The following is a 19,627-nucleotide window of genomic DNA, read 5'->3' on the forward strand; positions in this document are numbered from 1 at the left end:
ATTAATATTAGCGGATGGATTAAAATTATATTTTTATAATCATAATTAATTTTAATACTATAAAATATATATAAACACAAAAATCAATATTTTCACTTATTAAAAAATATATTTATAAAAATAATTATATCTAAACTCAAAAACCTAAATTATATTATAAAATTCGTTAAACAATTAAAAATATTCCGGATACACGGGGTTAGAATCTAGTTAACAATTAAAGGACAAATATAGAACACTTCTTGTGTGAGATTCAAATCGACATGAAGAAATGATGTATTTATGAAGCATCATGTAAATGTTATTCAGACCATATGACTTGTATACCCAGTTGATTCCAATAGCAAAGTGACTCTATCGGTTCGTTTCTCGAGGAAAAAATATGTCTCGTATTGTTGTCCTCATCTCTTGACAAGATAATGAAAATCTCTAAGGATTATAGAATGATCGTTTTTTTTTGGCGTCGAAAGAATGATCTTTCGTACAAGAGATTGAAATCATGCGATGTCAAAAAAAAAAAAGAGATAGAAATCATGCAGTGGTTAATGCCCATATACTGAGAAACAGATATTTTTGGATTATGAAGGTAATTTGTCAAATCGATGTAAAAATACTAGTATAGTTTTGTAGTTGAAAACGTTAGTTGTCCTCTAAGCATATATGGGATAAAAAATAACACCATTTGTGATATTACCGTTTCTTTTGTTTTTTACAAAAATATTACCATTTATTAATTCCCTTTAGACCAAACAACAGTTCAAACCTAAAATAAACAATTATGGTTACCCCTGTTGGAAATGATTTGTTGTTAAACAATCAAAATTGAAAGACATTTTCAAAATTGAAAGACAATCAGTATTTTAAAATTGAAAGAAAAAAAAAACAATCAAAATTGACAAAAAGCCTCCGAATGAGAAAATCAATATTAAAGACATTTTCTATAACAAAATAGAAAAGTCAAGGCATTTCTAGCACATTTGTTTTATGGTTAATTTGCGAGGATGCTTCTAATCGCACCGACGGGCGATGGTCCAATTTGTTTGTATATATATATATATAGACATCACCAAATTTATTATCATAGAAATACATTTTTTGTTGTTTAAAGTCAATTCTGCGGAGTTAAAAAAAAAGTCAATTGCTTTCTTTTTTTTTTTTGTCGTCAAGTCAATTGCTTTCTAAAACTTCGAATCACGTTTCCACTTCGTCCATCAATCATTTTTACTTCATGATTTATTTATTTATCTAAAAATATAATATATTAAAAATCTGAACTTAAACGAAGTAATATTACTCTCTCCGTTTCACAAAGAGTGTCGTTCTGACATTCTTCACACAAATTAAGAAATAAGATAAAATGTATCTTATATATCCTTATTAATTTATAGAAAATGACTCTTGGAATCATATTTATAATTAATTTTCTGAATTTATTGAGGTTAAAAATGGTATTTTATGTTAAAAATTACATTGAAATTTTAAAACGATATTATTTTTGAAAAAAAAAAGTGTCAGAACGACACTCTTTATGAAACGGACGAAGTATTATTTAAGATGAACCACAACAAAAATGACTGCCCAACGGCTGAGGTTGACTGTTAGAACTTCGACGGTCAATAGTGGTTTTTAGACTTTTAGTAAGCATCTTACATTAGCATTATTAGCATTACCATTAGATGACTAGTCTAACACTATGTAATTATTAATAATAAATAAAAACGTATTTATTCAAACTTTGCATTTTCTAGTTATTAAAAAATTTGTATCCAAACATATCTTGGTTTGGATTTTATTTTGAAAGCATTGCAATTTTAGTTATTTATTTAAATTTCTGTTACATGATAATGAATCAAACCAAGTGTGTTACTTTAGTTGGAATAATAAACCTAAAGATCACATAATCAAATGCACTTTTTTACAAGACTATTTTAATATGCTATGGCAGTCCTGAAAAACACAAAGACCTTGCCAGAAAATTTTATTATCATATATATACCAAGATAACAATTCTATGTCTTCGCCAACGTTGATACTATTTCTAAGTATTAGGTAGTACGTATATACGTTTTTACGTGACATAACAAATTGTTTTCTAAACTTAAATTAAATGTTGATTTGAATTTAAATATTTAGAGCAATATAACTTTCTTTTTCCTGTCTGTTCTGTTGAATTGATATGCACAGACCTAGATCTATCACCGCTAAACCGCAACAAATTATTGGAGCCATATAATTGTAGAGATCTCGATCGTCTTTGTTAATTTTCAATTTCGTATTTGCCACTCTTTAACAAACAACTAACATTTCCAGTGGCTTTTGATTTCTTTGACTGTCAAACAAGTATGTATGATTATATCTCTATATTATCATGGTAACTTAAACAATAAATTGTGTGCAGAAGTACAATAATGAATAAAAAATACAAATAAAATAAAATAAATAATTGGAGAAAATAAAATAATAGCACTACATAGATTGCATGCAGCCAAGAGAAAGTAACATGCAGTGCCATGCAAGTAAACATAATGTCAAAGGACCAAATACCACATGGGCTTCTTACACTCTTTGCTTCTTTCACTCACATTTATCACTATTCCTTTCATCTTTCATCATTTCAGTAGTTCTGAATTTGCAATTTTAGTTTCCTCTCATTTTTATATCTGATAGTTACATGTAGATTCGACTAAATTGAATATACATTAACTATGATTTTCTAAATATCAGTAGTAAACATACGTAATACCAAATAATGATATTTGGCTCTGGCAGAGTAAACTGAATTAAAAAAAAAAAAGACTGTGAGCAACAGATTCGCAAGTTGCGAATCGCAACTACAATTTACTGGTCACCATGTGCAATATTTTTTGAGAAAGGGTATAATCACCTACATTACTTAGGGGCTAACAGATTTTTAAATTAATGGTAAAACGAAGGTCGCATATAAGCCATCGTAAGTTAGTAAGACTAAGAAAAATTTATAAAAAAAGGTAAGTAAGACTGAGTTTTGCAACAAAAAAATAATAGTAAGAGATAAAAAAAAAAAAATCCAGAAAGAAACGTAAAAGCGAAATAAAATAAAAAACGAGGTTTGAACTCCAAATGATATAATATTGTAAATTAATTTTGGTTAGCAATAATGCTTACTTTTACTTTATTTTTTTATATTCCAATCTTTTTTTCATCAACTAGAATCCGTGTATCTCTTAGCCAAATTTTTTTTTAAAAATATTCTCACTAATTTTAAGGATTTAAAATTTAAAGAGATTACAATCTCTCGAAAAAGCTTAGAAATGTATCTCTTTATAAATGTTCTCACTCATAAATATGTGATCGACCTTGCTGTAACTCTACCCCAGGAACAAAACATTTACAAATAGATTATTCATTCTCAAAAGAAAAAGTCTGTATAAATATATTTAGTCTTTAAAAAGGAAAAAAATGGGTACATGCAGTCTTACTTTAGCTATAATAAATATGATACAAAAAAAAAAATTCAAACATTCAATCAAGTTTAATTCAGGAAATAATAAAAAACAACAACCGGTGGGATCCAGTGTCCACATATTCTTCATATAGAATTGATATCCTATCTACTTTGGCACTGAAACTCTCTCCCTCTCTGTTTTACCTCAACCTTTGATTGTCGGCATGTATATATATATTCTCTGGACATATTACATTACGTATCTGGCGATTTTTTTGTATGATTTTTTTAGTCTTCATCCCCTTTTAAAAGCTGTGAGGGGGGGTAGTTGACATCTCTTAATGGTCTATACTTTAATTAGCATGAAGCTCAATCATCATATATAATGCAATTTCTTATATATAATGGATGTAAACAATTTCTTTTAAACAAATATATATATATATAACCATTAGTCTTGTATGTTGGGTATAAGTAAGACATTAAAATAGTCACTAAGGGTTGTGAATTGTGATGCAAAATATTTCAGATCTGCACTAGAAGAAGACACGTGAATTTCCGACCAAGCAATATTTCTAATGACTTTTCGAGAATTTTTTTTTTTGATCGGCTGCTTAGCGTTCATACTGAAATCGAACATTCAACCGATCAGAAGCTAAAATCACCATTAAAAAAAGGAAGTTCAATACATATTGTTCTATGATTTAATTTGTGTGATTGCATTACATAATACTTCGAGAAGCTATCATTGGATATGGTTAAGGTCTATGAACCACCTAGTTGATGTGTACAATTTTGCTCCAATTTGGCGAAGGAGACACCACACCTTAATTAGTCTTCAAGACCAAGTCTTCATCACTCTATTTATCACCTACTTCCATGTTTCAATACTAATTTTGATTTTATATTTTATATATGTAATGGGAAAGTTCCCAGGTCAAGATTTTTTTATATATATTTTAAGTTTTAGGTGGATTATCATATATTAATCATATTTGCGGCTTTTGACAAAATTATAGCCATCTTTGACATTCTATTAATTATTTGTTCTTACGTTTCTTAAAACGTTTTCTAAGATATTGTCATTCACTAGATTTTGCATAAATATACATAGCTGACCAGACCAATTAAGGTTGCCTGAAACAAGACTAAGACGATGCTGGTCATAACTCATAATATGATACTATTTGGTCATAATTTTCGTAGGAACAAAAAAAATTTGTGGCTAAGAATTAAGATAATCGTACTTAGTGATGGATGATTACGGAAAACATCCTCTGCATAATTAACAGACCTTACTATTTCGCGAGCATATCAAATGGTGGCTAATCGGTGACACGATTTTTGTTTCTTCTGTTACATATCAAATAAATTATTCGTAGTAAAGTGACGAAATAGCCATTTTTTTAATTGTTAGAAATCATGGTATTTTCAAAAACGAAAAGACAAAATATGGCATTTTAGAGAATTTCTCTGTAACTAATATTTAAATGTAACATACAAGTTAATCGACGAATATGTTAATTCGAGATAATCTGAACCGATAGACAAAGCTCAACAGCAAGCAACATGGCACGTGGGAAGCTAAACTTGCTATCAAAGTTATTCCGCTAACATTTTGCAACTGACCAGTTTTGTTTGTTAAAATTTAAACGAGTATCCTTACCCAGTGTCCAGTGATAAAGGGAAAAAAAGGATATTCTCATTTAGTTTTTTTTTTTTTTTTTTACTGTTATATGTTCTCTTTTTTTCTTAGAGGAAATTTTTTATCTGTTCATAATATTACACTCGCTACCATTTCTAAGAATATTAAGTCCATTCCAACAAGTAATGAATAATATGTACTTTTATGGTCGGTACTACATATATTTTCGACTTCTGCATAAAACCTTGTATTGATTCCTGCTTATTATGTTGGTATAAAAATGAAAATCCGTAAAACGTTTTTACTGTTATGCTCGGCCTGGTTTTCACAAACTATTTTAGTAAATGAAAGGTAAAACTACCTCTGCGGTTTCCCCCACATGAATTCGCCGATGCCTACATTATAAGCTGTTATTGTGGCTATTGAGTCGGGTCTGTGCAAAAGATGTTACAAAAATATTATGTAAAATAACATTTACGTAAGTGGGAAAGAAAATATGCGAGTTTAATAGCATTTTTAATTCTATTACTTTTGTCAATCCATTCTCTAATCATATTCTATTATTCTATGGATATGATTACTTAATCCAATTTATTAGTCCATTCTCTTACTCATTATTTCATTTCCGAAAAAAGATATAGAATATGTTTGGAATTAAACCCAACTCTATATTTTTTTTTTGTAGGAGTAGTTTACTCCATTGGCAGATCGAAGCGTCTCAGTTTGATTCCGTGGTCTCATAAATTATTATGCGTTCAAAGCGGTTATGCAAACTGGGCCATTGTTGGGGATTATTGGGCTCAAAAATAACTTACAAATATGGGCTTAAGGCCTCAAAAACATACGGCGACTTCATAGAAAGGAAAGCTAACGACGGCGCCGTCGCTGGGTGGCGGAGGCTTGATGGAGCTTGGAGTGATTGTCTATAGATTATACAGGGCGTTAACCTATAGTGTCTCGCCGTTGCTTCACCTCCATATGCGATGGCGCAGGCTCCGGGGACTAGAACATATCAGCCGTTGGCCCGAGCGGTTCGGTTGTCCCTCCGCCGTACGCCCGCCGGGATCGCTCGTCTGGTTTCACGCCGTCTCTTTAGGTTAAAACTCTCCACGAAACAAACCAGTTTGAATTCTCATTGCGATTAGTCTCCAGATAAACAATGGCTTGAGGAATTTAGGATTTTCTTTGTGGGGTTGGTGTCTATCAGGTGAAGGAATGGCTGCCATTCCCGTGATCAGACGCTGCAATGATATGAAGCCAGATTTGACTATTCTGATGACGACGACGACAGTATCTGCATTGTATGGCTCAACTATTTCTTTCACACACCAGTTCAATGTGTAGGAAGCTAAATTGAAAATTGGGATGAATTTGTTCATTGTAACTTTTCGTTGCAGTGAGGTGATAAAGAATCAACTCCCCACTGGTGTTTTACATCAGGTATGTTTGATTGTATTGTTGTTGGATATCTCTGAACTCTTGTTTATGAGCTAAAGTTTTCAAAATTTGCCAGTTTGCACCGCTCGATACACCCGTGGCTATTGACAGATTCCTTGGATATTGGAAACCAAATGCCATCATCATAATGGAAAACGAACTTTGGCCTAATCTCATCATGTCTGCTGCACAACTTCTAGTAATTCTTGAATCCTTCTCATTGTTTATCTGGATGTATCATTTGTGCAATACACTCAATTTAAATGGTTGCTTATGGAGGTACATTGATGCATTACAGGAGCTATTTTAAGCTCATGTGCTTCTGCGGAAACATAACTTTGGTTTCTCCTCATAAGACGGCATGCATATGTATAGCACCTGACTCTTTGCATGGTTAACATTGTGTTTCTGCTAATCCAATTTTTCAGATTCCGTTGGCATTGTTGAATGCTCGTATGTCTGCAAAATCGTTTAACCGGTGGTCTAGTCCTCTATTCCTACCGCTGGCATCTTTGTTGCTATCCAAATTCTCATTGATTGCCCCATTGGTATGTATGCTAACTTTTGGAAATCAAATTTTATGTTATCTTAGTTTATATTAATTTTTTTTCTTTTGTCTCAAATGTGACAGAGCACCCTGCAGGGTATACATTTTCAGCTGCTGCAGGCACCACCCTTTGTCATTAATTTTGCGGGAGACTTGAAATACGGTATTTGAAAAGACTCCTTTCATTGAGATTTAAAGAGCTCTTGATGTTTGAAGTTCTGTGCTACCCATTCTGTTCCGCTACTTAGTTTCATTTTGTTTCTTCATTTGCGGAATTGCTCACACTCTTTTTGTTAAGGCGATATTAAGATCCATGTATTGTCTGCTTTTCTTCCAGTGGAAAACAAGCTCCATGTATCTAGTGGAACATCCGAAAGTATAAGAGATCTAATAGTAGAACTCTCAGAAATGAAGGTCTGGATTGCATCTTCATTACATAGAGGCGAAGAAGAAGGTACGAATCCTCTTCGACTGCTTCCATGATTTGATTGGTACTGTATCATAATTCCATATATACGGTCTTGATTCTGTTTCCTTTCATACACACTCTCAAGCACTTTTAAGGAAGTAAGGGTTTGGAGCTGATAGATTTTTTTTTTCGTTTATGCATCTTTCTTGAAATTGATGATCAAATTCGTATGCAGTCATTTTAGGAGTTCACAGTTTGCTTCTTCAATCACATCCTGACTCTGTTGTGATCATTGTGCCTCGACATCCACATCATGGCCAACAAATTGCTCAAGTATGTTCCACAACCACCTTCTGCTTATTTTGATTATTGGCCTGTCTTAGGTTAACTAGTATTGGCAAAATTCATTTCAATCTCTCCAGCTACTTTTTGTAGAAATTGCGGAAAGATGGCCAAAAGGTTGCTCTAAGGTCTCAAAATGAAAAGCTTACATCAAGGAAAACAAATATATATGTGGTAGATACACTAGGTTGGTTTCTTTACTTTTGATTCATTTTCCTAGTGCTGGTCCCTCTATGGCTTTCTTCAACAACATGATCTCTTTCTGCTTGTTATCTTCAGGTGAACTAAGAGAATTCTACAGAGTAGCTCCAATAGCCGTCATTGGAGGTTCTTTCTTCCCGGAGTTAACTGGTCACAACTTGTCTGAAGCAGCTGCCGCTGGCTGCGCCGTTATTACAGGTCCTGAGTTATAAGAAAATATAAGATTCTCGTATAGTGTAATTCACCATCTCTCTCGTTGATCTTAATATGTAATCTTCTATTAGGTTGTCATGTTGGGCATTTCTCTCATATGGTGAAGGCAATGCAACAGGCGAATCCCTTATCGATTACACAGGTCTCGACTAAACTAGAGCTCAAAGAAGCTATCGACTTGCTCCTGAGTAACCCTGAGATTCTGGAAGCACGTCAGAGAGCTTCTAAAGAAGTATATGAATCTCTATCAAGCTGCATTATCTCTAACACTTGGAATCTTCTCAATCTCCATATCTTTAGAGGGAAATGATTTGTTAGTGTGGCTTATTGAGAACCGATAGCATGTAAACATGTATATATTTTTAGAATGTATCTTCTTTCTTTTCTTTTTGTAGAAACATCTTTCTTATTGGTTTGAATATTTTTGTACTTTCAGGACTTTTTTTCAAAACTTTCCACATTTAATAAGCAAAACGCGTGTTTAAAAGCTACGATGTGTGGGAAATATGTACTGTCAAACATGTAGATAAAAGTTTAGTTTCTTAAAATAGCATTCAAAGCGCCCGTGGCCTAATGGATAAGGCGTTTGACTTCTAATCAAACGATTGTGGGTTCGAGTCCCACCGGGCGTGTGATAATATCTTAGATTTTATACTCTCTATATTTTTTTGGAATTCTGCTGTTTTCTTCATAACTGCCAATTTATCAGTCTTCGACTCTTCGTGTCCTGTGATTTTTGAAGTTTCGTATTTGCAATTTAAGTACGTATTCCATAAGTTATTTTTTTTCTTACAAGTCAACCAATATTAATATATATCAAAAACTATAATCAGTTATCCATCAAATACCTCAACATATTAAATCCTTAACTAGATTCATCAGTACAATATAGATGATACATCAAAAAATTTCATCACTTATTTATCAAAAAAAGAAAGAAAAAAAAATCCATCACTTATATATTAAAGGAAAAGTTTTTTTTTTTGATTAAATTTAAAATATTTGCGACTGTGTAAATAAATTTGCAATGTATAAGTGGGTTAGTCTTATGGAACTTGTTTTCCCTTTTTGTTAGTTGTTACTATATATGTCTGGTAAAATTTCTACCCACACAATTAAGTTGTGTTACATTGTACTTTATGTAGCTCTTTTATATATTTAATAAATGGTCTTAATTAGTGTCTGACTTTAACGGCGGGATTTAATTTTTACGTAGAACGAATTGAATCGAATAGTAAAGGGGAATACTGTACCAACTTCTTCACGATAATTCACCCTTTGTTCATGAATACTATACCTTTTTAGTTAATATTGTTATTTATTGACGGTGTAAAAAATATTACTATATATCAATGTGAATTGTTAGGTAGTAACTAGTTTAATCCAACCAAACCAAAGAAAAAAAAAACAAATGTCTAAACCCTTTTAAAAAAAGAAGTAGATATGTATTAAATATAATTACTTAATCGTTCACATCAAAATATTTAATATTTTAAAACTAAATTAGTGTACATACTAAAAAGCCAAAATCAACCCGAACTAAATTTGATGTGCCAAAAAAAATCTAAACTAAAATACGGTGCCAATTGCTATCTGTACTATATAAAAATTCAAATTTATGATCTGAACTTTAATATATGGGTCAAAATCTATTTTGACCTTAGTCAACTGTTAAAAAATGTTGGCGAGGCTTAACGGAGTATAATCAAAAAAATTGTTGTTCCTTGGATTCGAACCTGAGAAGCAGAGCACCATAGACAACCACGTGAACCAACTGAACTATGAGAGATTTTTGTTATTTAGTACACGTATATCTATATATATAGATGTATTTCTCTTTTGTCGATGGCAAAAATATATATAAAAGCCGTCACCAACTTGGATAACATGATTTTTTTTAATTTCTATCCTTTAATTATTTTCAAAATTAATATGTGTGTATCTTAAGACTATTTATTATATGTTCAATATAAAAGTATATATTTTAAATAAGAAATTAGTTTGTTAAAAATAATATTAAAATATAATAAATGTGTAACATTTATATTGTAAATGATGACATGTGTAATTAGTAGCAACTTAATATCTATTAAAATATAGACATATCATAACTATATTCGACATTCACTCTCTGGTTTATTTTTTTTCTCTAAAATCACACTAACAATATATTTTCCTTTCTGAAAATCAATATTTGAAGGTGACGGTAAAAATCTGTTTTTCCTCTAAAATCAATTTTTTTTTCGTTTATAAACAAAAACAACATTGTCATTAAATAAATAAAAACAAGTTATCCGAGTTGGTGAAGGCTTTTATATATATATTCCATCGACAAAAGAGAAAATATCTGTATATATAGATATGTGTATACTAAATAACAAAAATCTCTCATGGCTCAGTTGGTTCACATGCTTGTCTATGGTGCTTTGCTTCTCAGGTTCGAATTTAGGGAACAACAATTTTTTTGATTTTTCATCCAACCAAAACGGTGTCGTTTTTAGTAAGCTGACGTGTCTCTTGCCATGTCATACTCCGTCATGTCTCGTTAGCATTTTTTAACAGTTGACTAAGGTCAAGATAGATTTTGACCTATATATTAAAGTTCAGATCGTAAATTTGAATTTTTATATAGTATAGATAGCAATTGACACCGTATTTTAGTTTAGATTTTTTTTGGCACATCAAATTTAGTTCGGGTTGATTTTGGCCCTTTTCTCAGCTACCGTACTTAGAAACTCCATATTCAAGGAGGAGACGTTTTCAAAATTAGGGATTTACGATCAAGTTCGAAAAAAAAACTAATTATAATTTGTGTTTTTTTTTAGTCCTTATTCAAAGACTATTTGAATCAAGCATCCAGAGTTTTGGTAAACCAAATGAAAAACTACTATCGAATCTTAGCCTATCTACAATTGTTCAGTTTGTAATCTAAAATTCGTAACGGTGAAACAAATTATATGCATGTAGTAAGAACCAAGTCATTATCAACGTGAAAAACCATGTATATTTGATATATTTGACAATTGGCATATCTTCTATATTGCCATATCTTTAAAATTTTAAATTAGACATAGTATATTTCAATGACAATTTATGATTTATTGAAACATTTATCCAATCTTAATTTATATTCTCTTTGAGAAATTTATTGTACGTATAAATCGGCCATTTAAATTTTCTTATTTGAATGTACTAACTAAGAGTTTTTGTATTTAAGCAATTTAAGATCGAGCATTAAAATATGGATTTAATTTCTTAACAACTTTTAAATAATATAGTTACTTTTCTCGTTTTCTTCCTTTAACATATGTTGTTTAGTTTTAGTTGTTTCAAAAATATTTAGTTAAAATTTAATTGTATAATTTCAGGATATTTTTATCAATATATATATATATATATATATTATTCGTTCTATAAGATCTTACCTTAAATAAAACATCCATTTAGTACTTTTTTGAAAAGATGATAATGTGACAAGTAAAGTTTAGCTAATGGATCGAAGAAGGGCGGGGACCTTTTTCTTGATTACCGATCTTAGTAACTAATGGATCAAAGATAAATGTGTAATGGTCTACGTAGTAATAAACAAGAAGGTTGTGTGGGGTGTTACACCACTTCATCCAGGTTCGATCCTCTCTGGAAACAAAAAACACAATTATGTGGGAAGTTTGGGTTTGGTCCAAGCAGTTTATATGGTAGTTCAGTAACAGGCGATCTGGCTACCCCTGGCATTAGTCGGAAGGCATTTCAAACTCGGGATAGGTAGTGTGATTGCCCATTTGGATCTCATGGATCTCATTGCCCGTTGATTCGAGTTCGCTCCGTTGAACCGTTGAACCAGGGAGAAGTTCACACTATAGCACTTCGATGCGTTCTTACCGGGGCCGACCGGATCAGCCGATAGGATTTATAAAAAAGTAATAAACAAGAACGACGGAATTTGGTGTTCTTTGTACGGGTTGGATTCTCCTCAATATCTGAGTTTGTAGTTCTGTCTCTCTCTCTTTTTCTTCTTCTTCCTAATGCATGCATAAGACTCTGTTAAAAGTTTTTGTGCGGATATTATTTAATTTACTTGACCGATTAACATATCAAAATAGTTTTTTTTTCTTTTTCTTTTTGTTCTTCAAACGCTCTAATTCTTTATGTAAAATCGTTTATCATGAACCCAGTTGACTACCTGCTGGTTCTTAGCATCATTTATTATATATGCAAAAATTTACGAACCACTAGTCTATTATTATTTTTTTTGTTAACAGAGCAACTAGTCAATTCAAATTAAAAATATATGTGGAATAAAGATTCCATATTACATATTTTTATAGTTAAATATATAATTCACAAAAATTGGAAGGAGTGGCGATAATTTCATAAAATCGAGGAGTAATAAAGATGACAAGGACAGGAAAACTTTGTAGCTTCTTGCTCAATCATAAGTAAAAATGTATTAAAAAAAAAATCGATCTTGATTTTAGTTTGTTTTTGAATAAAAATCGATTTTATTCATCCTAATCATACATACTACTAAAACACACCATATAAGAGAATAAACACGAAAACGTATTATTTGGATTATGAAAACACATGCTATTTTGGTCTCTTTCTCTTCTTCTTCTTTTTGTTAAAGATTTTTGGTCTATATCGAAGACTATGAAGGGTCTTTAGCGAAATAGTGGAATTTTATCAAGAAAAAATGAGAGTATGATAAGTTGTTATCAAATGAATCCTTTACAATGAATGCAATCATCGAAATCCATTAAAATTTCTCAAAAAGATAAAATAAAATTAAATACTATGAAAATTGTGATGTCTCATCTCTTTCACGAGTTTACGCTCGAAAGCTTCCCTTTTTTCTTATATACTGTCGTTAGTTTTAAATCTCATTACTTATCATCAATCTGTTCAAACCCTATCTACTTTTAACATACAAAAAGATTCCTTTCCTCTCCTTCTCTAGCTCAGTTTCTCTCTTACACTGTTACACATCAACAATTTGTTGAGTAGCAATTGAATATGAGAGAGAGAGAGAGAGAGAGTGAGAGAAAGAGAGAGAGAGAGAGAGAGAGAGAGAGAGAGAGAGAGAGAGAGATTGTGTGTAGAACTGCAAGTTAATAAAAGAATGTGGGGGTAAAGAGAGAAAGAAGAGTACACAGTAGATGAGGACAATGAGACTTAGTTTTCAAACTTGTTCTTTGTTTTGGCTTTTATTGGTCATATCACACTCTTTATATATAGATGATCTACTTAGCTCTCTGTGTTGATTCTTAGCTTTCAAAGGTAGCTTTTGGCCTCACCCTACTCTATACAGGTTACTGCACATACACATTCTTATGGACTTGCCACTAGTGACAAAACTGTTTTGCATATTTATTTACACACATATATATATATATTAATAGATTTTGATGGTGTGTATATAAGACAAAACAATAACTGAAAATCTTAGGACCAAGAATGGAGGGGAACCACATTGTCAGTTTTATGGAGTTTTGGGGGACCATTAATTTCTTTTTTACTCTTTCACTTATTTAAGCTTAACTTTGACAATAATAAGTACCCCCACCTATATTAATACAAGGGATTACAAATATTCATATAAAATCTCATAAATGTTCCTTCATTTTTCTTTTCAGCTACATTTATTTTTCCACGTCTATAAAAACCAGTCAATTAAGACGCCGGTTTAAATGCTAATGTCCGCAAGTAGATTTACGTAAATGTTAAAAAGTTCCAAGTTTAGACGATCCGTCAAGTATAATTAATCCTGACGACTGAAAATGGATTTACCATTTATTGGTTTGACATATAAAGTGAATATTTTGGTGCATTATTCTAAAATGATTTTTACAAGCAGACTTTTCAATATTTATCATATAAACATAAAACGAATTCTGAAAATCAAATTTATATTATATAAAATATGCCATTATGGCCTTCAGTATTTTGAAAATTTCTGATTGGTCAACCTTATCTTCCAGACTTGTTAAAATATAAACGAGTTTCTCATTTCTTGGTATCTAAAAGAAAAAAAAATGTAGAATACAAATTTTTTTTTTCAATTCCAACTTTGACCCTTGGATACAACCAAATTGTCAACCTATATTAATGTTAGAGAGATGATGGATGATGATTGATGATGTGCAAGTAAGACAAAAGTATATCACATTTTCCTTTTCAATCTTTAAATTCCAAAACAAAAGGCACTGTTGGGTTGCTCCCTTATTAGGTGAAAAAACCTCACATATATACATTTCACACACACTCTCTCTGTCTATCACTATCTCTTTATCTCGCTCTAAATGCATATCCCGATATATATATATATATATATATATATATATATATCTTGTTTCGAACACTGCATGCTCTTACACTTTGTTGCACCTCCTAAAGACAGAGTGTATAGAAGAGAACCTTCTTGCCACGCCTCTCTTACTCCTCTCTTGTGGTCCATTATTAAAAAAAACCCTACTTTTCTTCTTTATTTTCTCCATTATATTCGAACCTATATATATAACTTTCATGGTTTTTCATACTCTCATATCTTCTTATATATATTAAGATTCACAGGAACTGAGAAGAAAAGAAAGGAAATGGAATGGTCAACGACAAGCAACGTAGAAAACGTGAGAGTTTCTTTTATGCCGCCACCATGGCCGGAGTCAAGCTCCTTTAACACGTTCCACAGCTTCAACTATGATCCCTATGCTGGTATAAGCACACATAATAATCTATATCAACCAATATTTACATAGATGCTTTCGTATATCTTTATTTAGAATTTAAATTATAATCGTGGTCCAATCTTTTTTTTTTGTGCTTTGTTGTGATGGGGTCAAGGTTTTTAATCCATATTCACCTATATGTAGGTTTATGTTATAAGAACATATAGATGTGTAAGTGCCGGTTTACTTTCACGTTTGACAAAATCCATTAACTTGTTTTTTCTCAGTACATATCCATGAACTTGATAGAAAAAAAATCGTTCCCCATTTTCAAGTGTTCTAAAGTTCTACATGTTATTTTATTTTGTTGTATATGATTTATTTGAGAAAATGTTCTCTCTGGCGTCATTCCAAAAACCTTGGGATCTGTTGTTATCTAAAAATGTTACTTTTCTGATGAGACGCTACGCTGTTCTTATCTTCAGTCTAGAAGATTTTTTTTTGTTTCTTCTATTCTTTTGTTTTTGTTAAAGACACTGCTTCTTCTATTCTTGGGATCCAAAGTTTTTTTTTTCTTTGTTCTCTCGGGATCCAAATTATATAAAGTTAAAACGTCACTTTTCAAAAGTTGAGATTATGCTATACTCTGAGAAAATGGATGCGGAGATTTTTTTTTCTTTTAAATTCGCGAAAGGTGTTTATATATTGCTATCTATTGTCCATTTTCCAATGTTTTTCAACTATTATTTTGCTAGGCTTTTGATAAAATTTTTGTTGTGTTCTCTTTATTAGAACCTTAGTCTTTATTGTGTTGTTTACAGCAGGAAATTCATACACGGCTGCCGATACGCAAACCGGACCGGTTATATCTGTACCGGAATCAGAAAAGATCGTAAATGGGTACCGTTTTCCGAGCAACAACAACGAGATGATAAAAAAGAAGAGACTAACGAGTGGACAATTAGCCTCACTCGAACGGAGTTTTCAAGAGGAGATCAAATTAGATTCAGACAGGAAGGTGAAGCTGTCGAGGGAACTTGGTCTGCAGCCACGTCAGATAGCGGTTTGGTTCCAGAACCGCCGTGCACGGTGGAAGGCGAAGCAGCTCGAGCAGCTGTACGACTCGCTTAGGCAAGAATACGACGTCGTTTCTAAAGAGAAACAGATGCTACATGAGGAGGTCTGTGTACCATATTGCACAGTTTCAAAAGTCAAGGGGTTAAAAATATAGTTATCCTTTTTTTGTTATGTCCCTGTGTTCTTGATTTTATCAGAGAGACCCCCAACCCACAGATTAATTTGTTAATTGTGATGCAGGTGAAGAAGCTGAGAGCTATACTAAGAGACCAGGGTTTGATCAAGAAGCCAATTTCCGGCGGGACCACCAAGATTTCCGATGGGGAAGACACGACGGAGATTCCATCGGTGGTGGCAGCTCAGCCAAGAACAGAAAATCTCAACACCAATCAAATCAATGGAGGAAATCAAATTTACGGCATTGATCAATACAACAATCCTATGGTGGTCACTTCTTCTTGCTGGCCGCGTTACCCGTGATAGCTGCTGCTGATCTTAGAGAGAGAGAGAGAGAGAGTCTCAAACAAAGAGTTTAGAGTAGGAGGACTATAAGCGGTGTTAGACTAATACAAGCTTTTGCTCATTGTTGTACCATCTTTAAACCTTAAATGAAACGTTCTTGTGTCCCAACCTCCAACAATATGTCTGAGTCGTTTGTTTGAAGAACAATGCGATCAAAACATGGCTGAGTTTCAAAAATAGCTATATAAACCGGAAATACAAAAACACGCGCGAGGGTACTGATTACTCAGCATTTTGCATTGAGCTTTAAGAACAAGAGAAGAATGTGAAATCACAATCTCTAATAATTACATCCATTGGGCTAAAATTGTCTTTCGAGTAATTTGTTTTAACCAGCTAAGTGACTGTATTAAACTCTGTTCACCTGAAGCAACCCTCAATTAAGAAGATGAAAGAAATTAGAAACATAATACTTTAGTAAGCCCAAAAAGTACCGTACGTAGTTTGAACCAGAAAAGTATACCCATTAAGGAAAGCCCAATGAAAAACAACAACCTTCCCTTTTAAAAATGTTGTTTTTTTAGATCCCAATGTTTTTGTATCCCAATGACCAGTGTTCAAAAAATCGGCATAGGCGGCTAGTCGGGGTTAGCCGACCTGATTTTTATAAATCAGTGAAGCAAATCCGATTTAGTAAAAAATCGGACCAAGTCAGAGAAAATCGGAAAAATCAGATCAAATCGGTAAAATCGGCCAAATCATATTAATTACTTTTATCTTTTTTTCAGTCAAATTTTACGGTTTTGTATAGTAAACCAATATCGATTTACAGAAAAGAGAGAAAAAAACAAGATTTGAAATGTGGATTAGGGTTAATAACTTAATATAATCATCTTCGTTCCTCCCAGCTACTTCACTTTCATAAACTACAAGATACAAGTTTGTTTAATCTTCTCTTTATCTATCTGTACATATTATATAACTATATTGTATTCTCTTAATTTGTCTTTTCATCTTTGTTTACTTTGTTTGTGCTCTGTTTTAAGTTTCAACTTTCAATTTTAACGATGAGCCTAGAAGAGATATTGATTCCGACGATGAAAATGATATAGCTATTTGAAGAATAAGTTAGATATATTTCTCTTTGTTTTATATTTTTAAAGTTTTTAGATTAAAACTTATTTTAGTTTGAAGAATTTGATGATTTTTAGTTTGATTTCTTTGTTGAACTTTATTCTATAATTTTATTTATTATATTTTTTTATTTTTTTATTCAAACATAAATTTTGATAAAATAATTTTTAAGAAAACAATTAAAGATTTTTTAAAAATATGATATATAGATAGAAAATTTATAAAAATTAACAAAAATTTTGCTAACGTAGGCTCCGCCTAGTCTCCGATTAATCCGCTTAGGCGCTAGTCTCCAATCACCCGCCTAGCCACCACCTAGCGATTTTTTGAACATTGCCAATGACTGTCTCAGATTTGATAACAGTCAGACGCAACACGTGAATCCCTAGAACAGATGAATAATGATAATAATAGTTCGCAATTAGGAGATAAATTTCAGATTTTCGAAAATCCCCAGAAAATAGAATCAGAGCGACCAAAAGCGGCAGAGACAGAGAAATCTTTTGAGAATTATCCGCCATTGTTGCTGCAGCTCCGTCGTCGTCAGGATTTGGAGACACGAAGCAGCTAAACGTCTATCACGATTCACCAAGATAATATGACGTAAAAGCCCTTTGGTGATTAGAAATATTACGAAGCTATCACTCTATTGTTTTCCGATGGATCCATCGTTACTATTTTAGGTTTAATCAAAGCCTTTGATTACAAGGTTTTGTCTCGGTAGTTTCAACGGTTTGCTTGGTCCTATTAAGGTCCTCCTCTTCACATTTTCTTTTACATAGTTATTCCATGAATTTCTCGAACCTCATTAACCCGAAAATGTTGATGAATTCAGGCATTCGCAATGGAAACATTCCGTGATGAATATCAAGGTTTAGCACTCTCAGCTGTAAGCTCTTGATCCAAAGTTTACATCTTTATTTTTGCTAACTGAGTAGAGCAATTGAGAATCTTATCAAATCGCCTAGGTTAGTACAGCATGGGGCATTGGACTCATCATTGGCCCTGCTTTGGGAGGTTTCCTTGCTCAGGTCTTCTTTAACAAAAAGCCTTTCAATCTTGTTTTTATTTTACTCTAACTCGCGCTCCCTTCTTGATTGATTCTTGTTTGATCTCCCAACCTTGCAGCCTGCAAAGCAATATCCAAGCTTATTCTCAGAGGAATCAGTTTTTGGGAAGTAAGTATTACTTTCTTCACCTCTTCTTCACTCTCATTGAACTAATATATATATACAGCAGTCTCATTGGTCTATAAATCATAATGCAGATTTCCCTACTTTTTGCCGTGCTTAGCCATATCTTGTTTTGCATTTTTGGTGACCATAATTTCATTACGGATTCCGGTACGCTCTTTACTTTTCATGCTCCATGAAATCCCTAGTTACTGTGTGTTAGCTTAAGGTTAGAGATATTACGAAGCTATCACTCTATTGTTTTCCGATGGATCCATCGTTACTATTTTAGGTTTAATCAAAGCCTTTGATTAAAGCTAAGCCCAAACCCGCTAAGATGTTGGACTTGTAAACCGTAAACAACCAAATCAAATCTGACCAATTATATAACTAGTGGTATTACTATTTTTCTGTAAGTTAGTTTTGAAATCAATACCTCATTTTTATTTTATTATTTTTGATCAGAGACCTTTAGTAAATATAGTAATGTATAGTATATTAATATATTAAGTAAAAAAAATATTAATTGATACTAGTTGATTTTAAAAATAACTATTATTGTGAAATCTTTTTAGGTAACAAAAAGTAGAATTTAACGAAATTATTTCTGAAAAGGTTTTAAAAAAACCAATAACAACATATATGGGTTCTCCTGATCCTTCTGAGTACGCAGTTCTGTCTTCCTTTTTGTCTAATGCATGTATCAGACTCTGTTAAGAGTTCTTATGGGGATTTTAATTTATTTGTTTGACCGTATTATAACAAAATATAATTTTGTCGCACGTCTCGAAGTCTCTAGCTAATTAAATTCTTTGAAATCGTTAACCATGATTCCGAACAATTAGTTACCTTCTGGTTCGTAACTTAGTTTTTTACAAAAAAAAAAGCATTTAAATCTG

The 19,627-nt window shown here is 32.2% G+C and overlaps 3 protein-coding genes and 1 non-coding gene across 5 annotated transcripts; all 4 read left to right on the forward strand.

The window, feature by feature from the left end:
- The first annotated feature begins 5,939 nt into the window (after positions 1-5,939).
- Positions 5,940-8,584, forward strand: LOC18017924 (probable 3-deoxy-D-manno-octulosonic acid transferase, mitochondrial). 2 transcript variants are annotated; one of them, XM_006398771.2, is made up of 11 exons: positions 5,940-6,165; positions 6,277-6,370; positions 6,467-6,509; positions 6,583-6,705; positions 6,935-7,054; positions 7,138-7,216; positions 7,391-7,507; positions 7,698-7,795; positions 7,898-7,991; positions 8,084-8,203; positions 8,290-8,584. In XM_006398771.2, exons 1-11 carry the CDS (start codon positions 5,973-5,975, stop codon positions 8,526-8,528), a joined length of 1,320 nt encoding a protein of 439 aa, XP_006398834.1. In that variant the 5' UTR covers positions 5,940-5,972; the 3' UTR covers positions 8,529-8,584. The 2 variants fall into 2 exon arrangements, with proteins under 2 accessions (XP_006398834.1, XP_024012140.1); XM_024156372.1 differs by having other exon boundaries at positions 5,956-6,165; positions 6,247-6,370.
- A 193-nt stretch (positions 8,585-8,777) lies between these two features.
- TRNAR-UCU lies at positions 8,778-8,850 on the forward strand. Its single transcript has one exon. It is a non-coding gene; the product is annotated as a tRNA-Arg (tRNA).
- A 5,935-nt stretch (positions 8,851-14,785) lies between these two features.
- On the forward strand, positions 14,786-16,573 carry LOC18017925 (putative homeobox-leucine zipper protein ATHB-51). Its single transcript, XM_024156643.1, has 3 exons — positions 14,786-14,929; positions 15,705-16,063; positions 16,201-16,573. Exons 1-3 carry the CDS (start codon positions 14,812-14,814, stop codon positions 16,438-16,440), a joined length of 717 nt encoding a protein of 238 aa, XP_024012411.1. The 5' UTR covers positions 14,786-14,811; the 3' UTR covers positions 16,441-16,573.
- A 1,694-nt stretch (positions 16,574-18,267) lies between these two features.
- LOC18017926 (protein ZINC INDUCED FACILITATOR-LIKE 1) lies at positions 18,268-18,956 on the forward strand. Its single transcript, XM_006398773.2, has 5 exons — positions 18,268-18,308; positions 18,392-18,445; positions 18,525-18,587; positions 18,685-18,734; positions 18,824-18,956. Exons 2-5 carry the CDS (start codon positions 18,401-18,403, stop codon positions 18,954-18,956), a joined length of 291 nt encoding a protein of 96 aa, XP_006398836.1. The 5' UTR covers positions 18,268-18,308; positions 18,392-18,400.
- Positions 18,957-19,627: the final 671 nt, after the last annotated feature.

The sequence above is a fragment of the Eutrema salsugineum genome, unplaced genomic scaffold (genome assembly GCF_000478725.1).
Source record: "Eutrema salsugineum unplaced genomic scaffold, Eutsalg1_0 scaffold_2, whole genome shotgun sequence".
Classification (NCBI taxonomy): Eukaryota; Viridiplantae; Streptophyta; class Magnoliopsida; order Brassicales; family Brassicaceae; genus Eutrema; species Eutrema salsugineum.

Bases quoted from the DNA above. Each gene is read 5' to 3' on its own strand.
- LOC18017924 (XM_024156372.1), top strand. From the start codon at position 5,973: ATGGAGCTTGGAGTGATTGTCTATAGATTATACAGGGCGTTAACCTAT. The intron at 6,510-6,582 runs GTATGTTTGATT...AAAATTTGCCAG, and splicing joins CCACTGGTGTTTTACATCAG to TTTGCACCGCTCGATACACC. The intron at 7,217-7,390 runs GTATTTGAAAAG...CTTTTCTTCCAG, and splicing joins TGCGGGAGACTTGAAATACG to TGGAAAACAAGCTCCATGTA.
- LOC18017925 (XM_024156643.1), top strand. From the start codon at position 14,812: ATGGAATGGTCAACGACAAGCAACGTAGAAAACGTGAGAGTTTCTTTT. The intron at 14,930-15,704 runs GTATAAGCACAC...TGTTGTTTACAG, and splicing joins CAACTATGATCCCTATGCTG to CAGGAAATTCATACACGGCT. The intron at 16,064-16,200 runs GTCTGTGTACCA...ATTGTGATGCAG, and splicing joins AACAGATGCTACATGAGGAG to GTGAAGAAGCTGAGAGCTAT.
- LOC18017926 (XM_006398773.2), top strand. From the start codon at position 18,401: ATGGAAACATTCCGTGATGAATATCAAGGTTTAGCACTCTCAGCT. The intron at 18,588-18,684 runs GTCTTCTTTAAC...CCAACCTTGCAG, and splicing joins TGGGAGGTTTCCTTGCTCAG to CCTGCAAAGCAATATCCAAG. The intron at 18,735-18,823 runs GTAAGTATTACT...ATCATAATGCAG, and splicing joins GAGGAATCAGTTTTTGGGAA to ATTTCCCTACTTTTTGCCGT.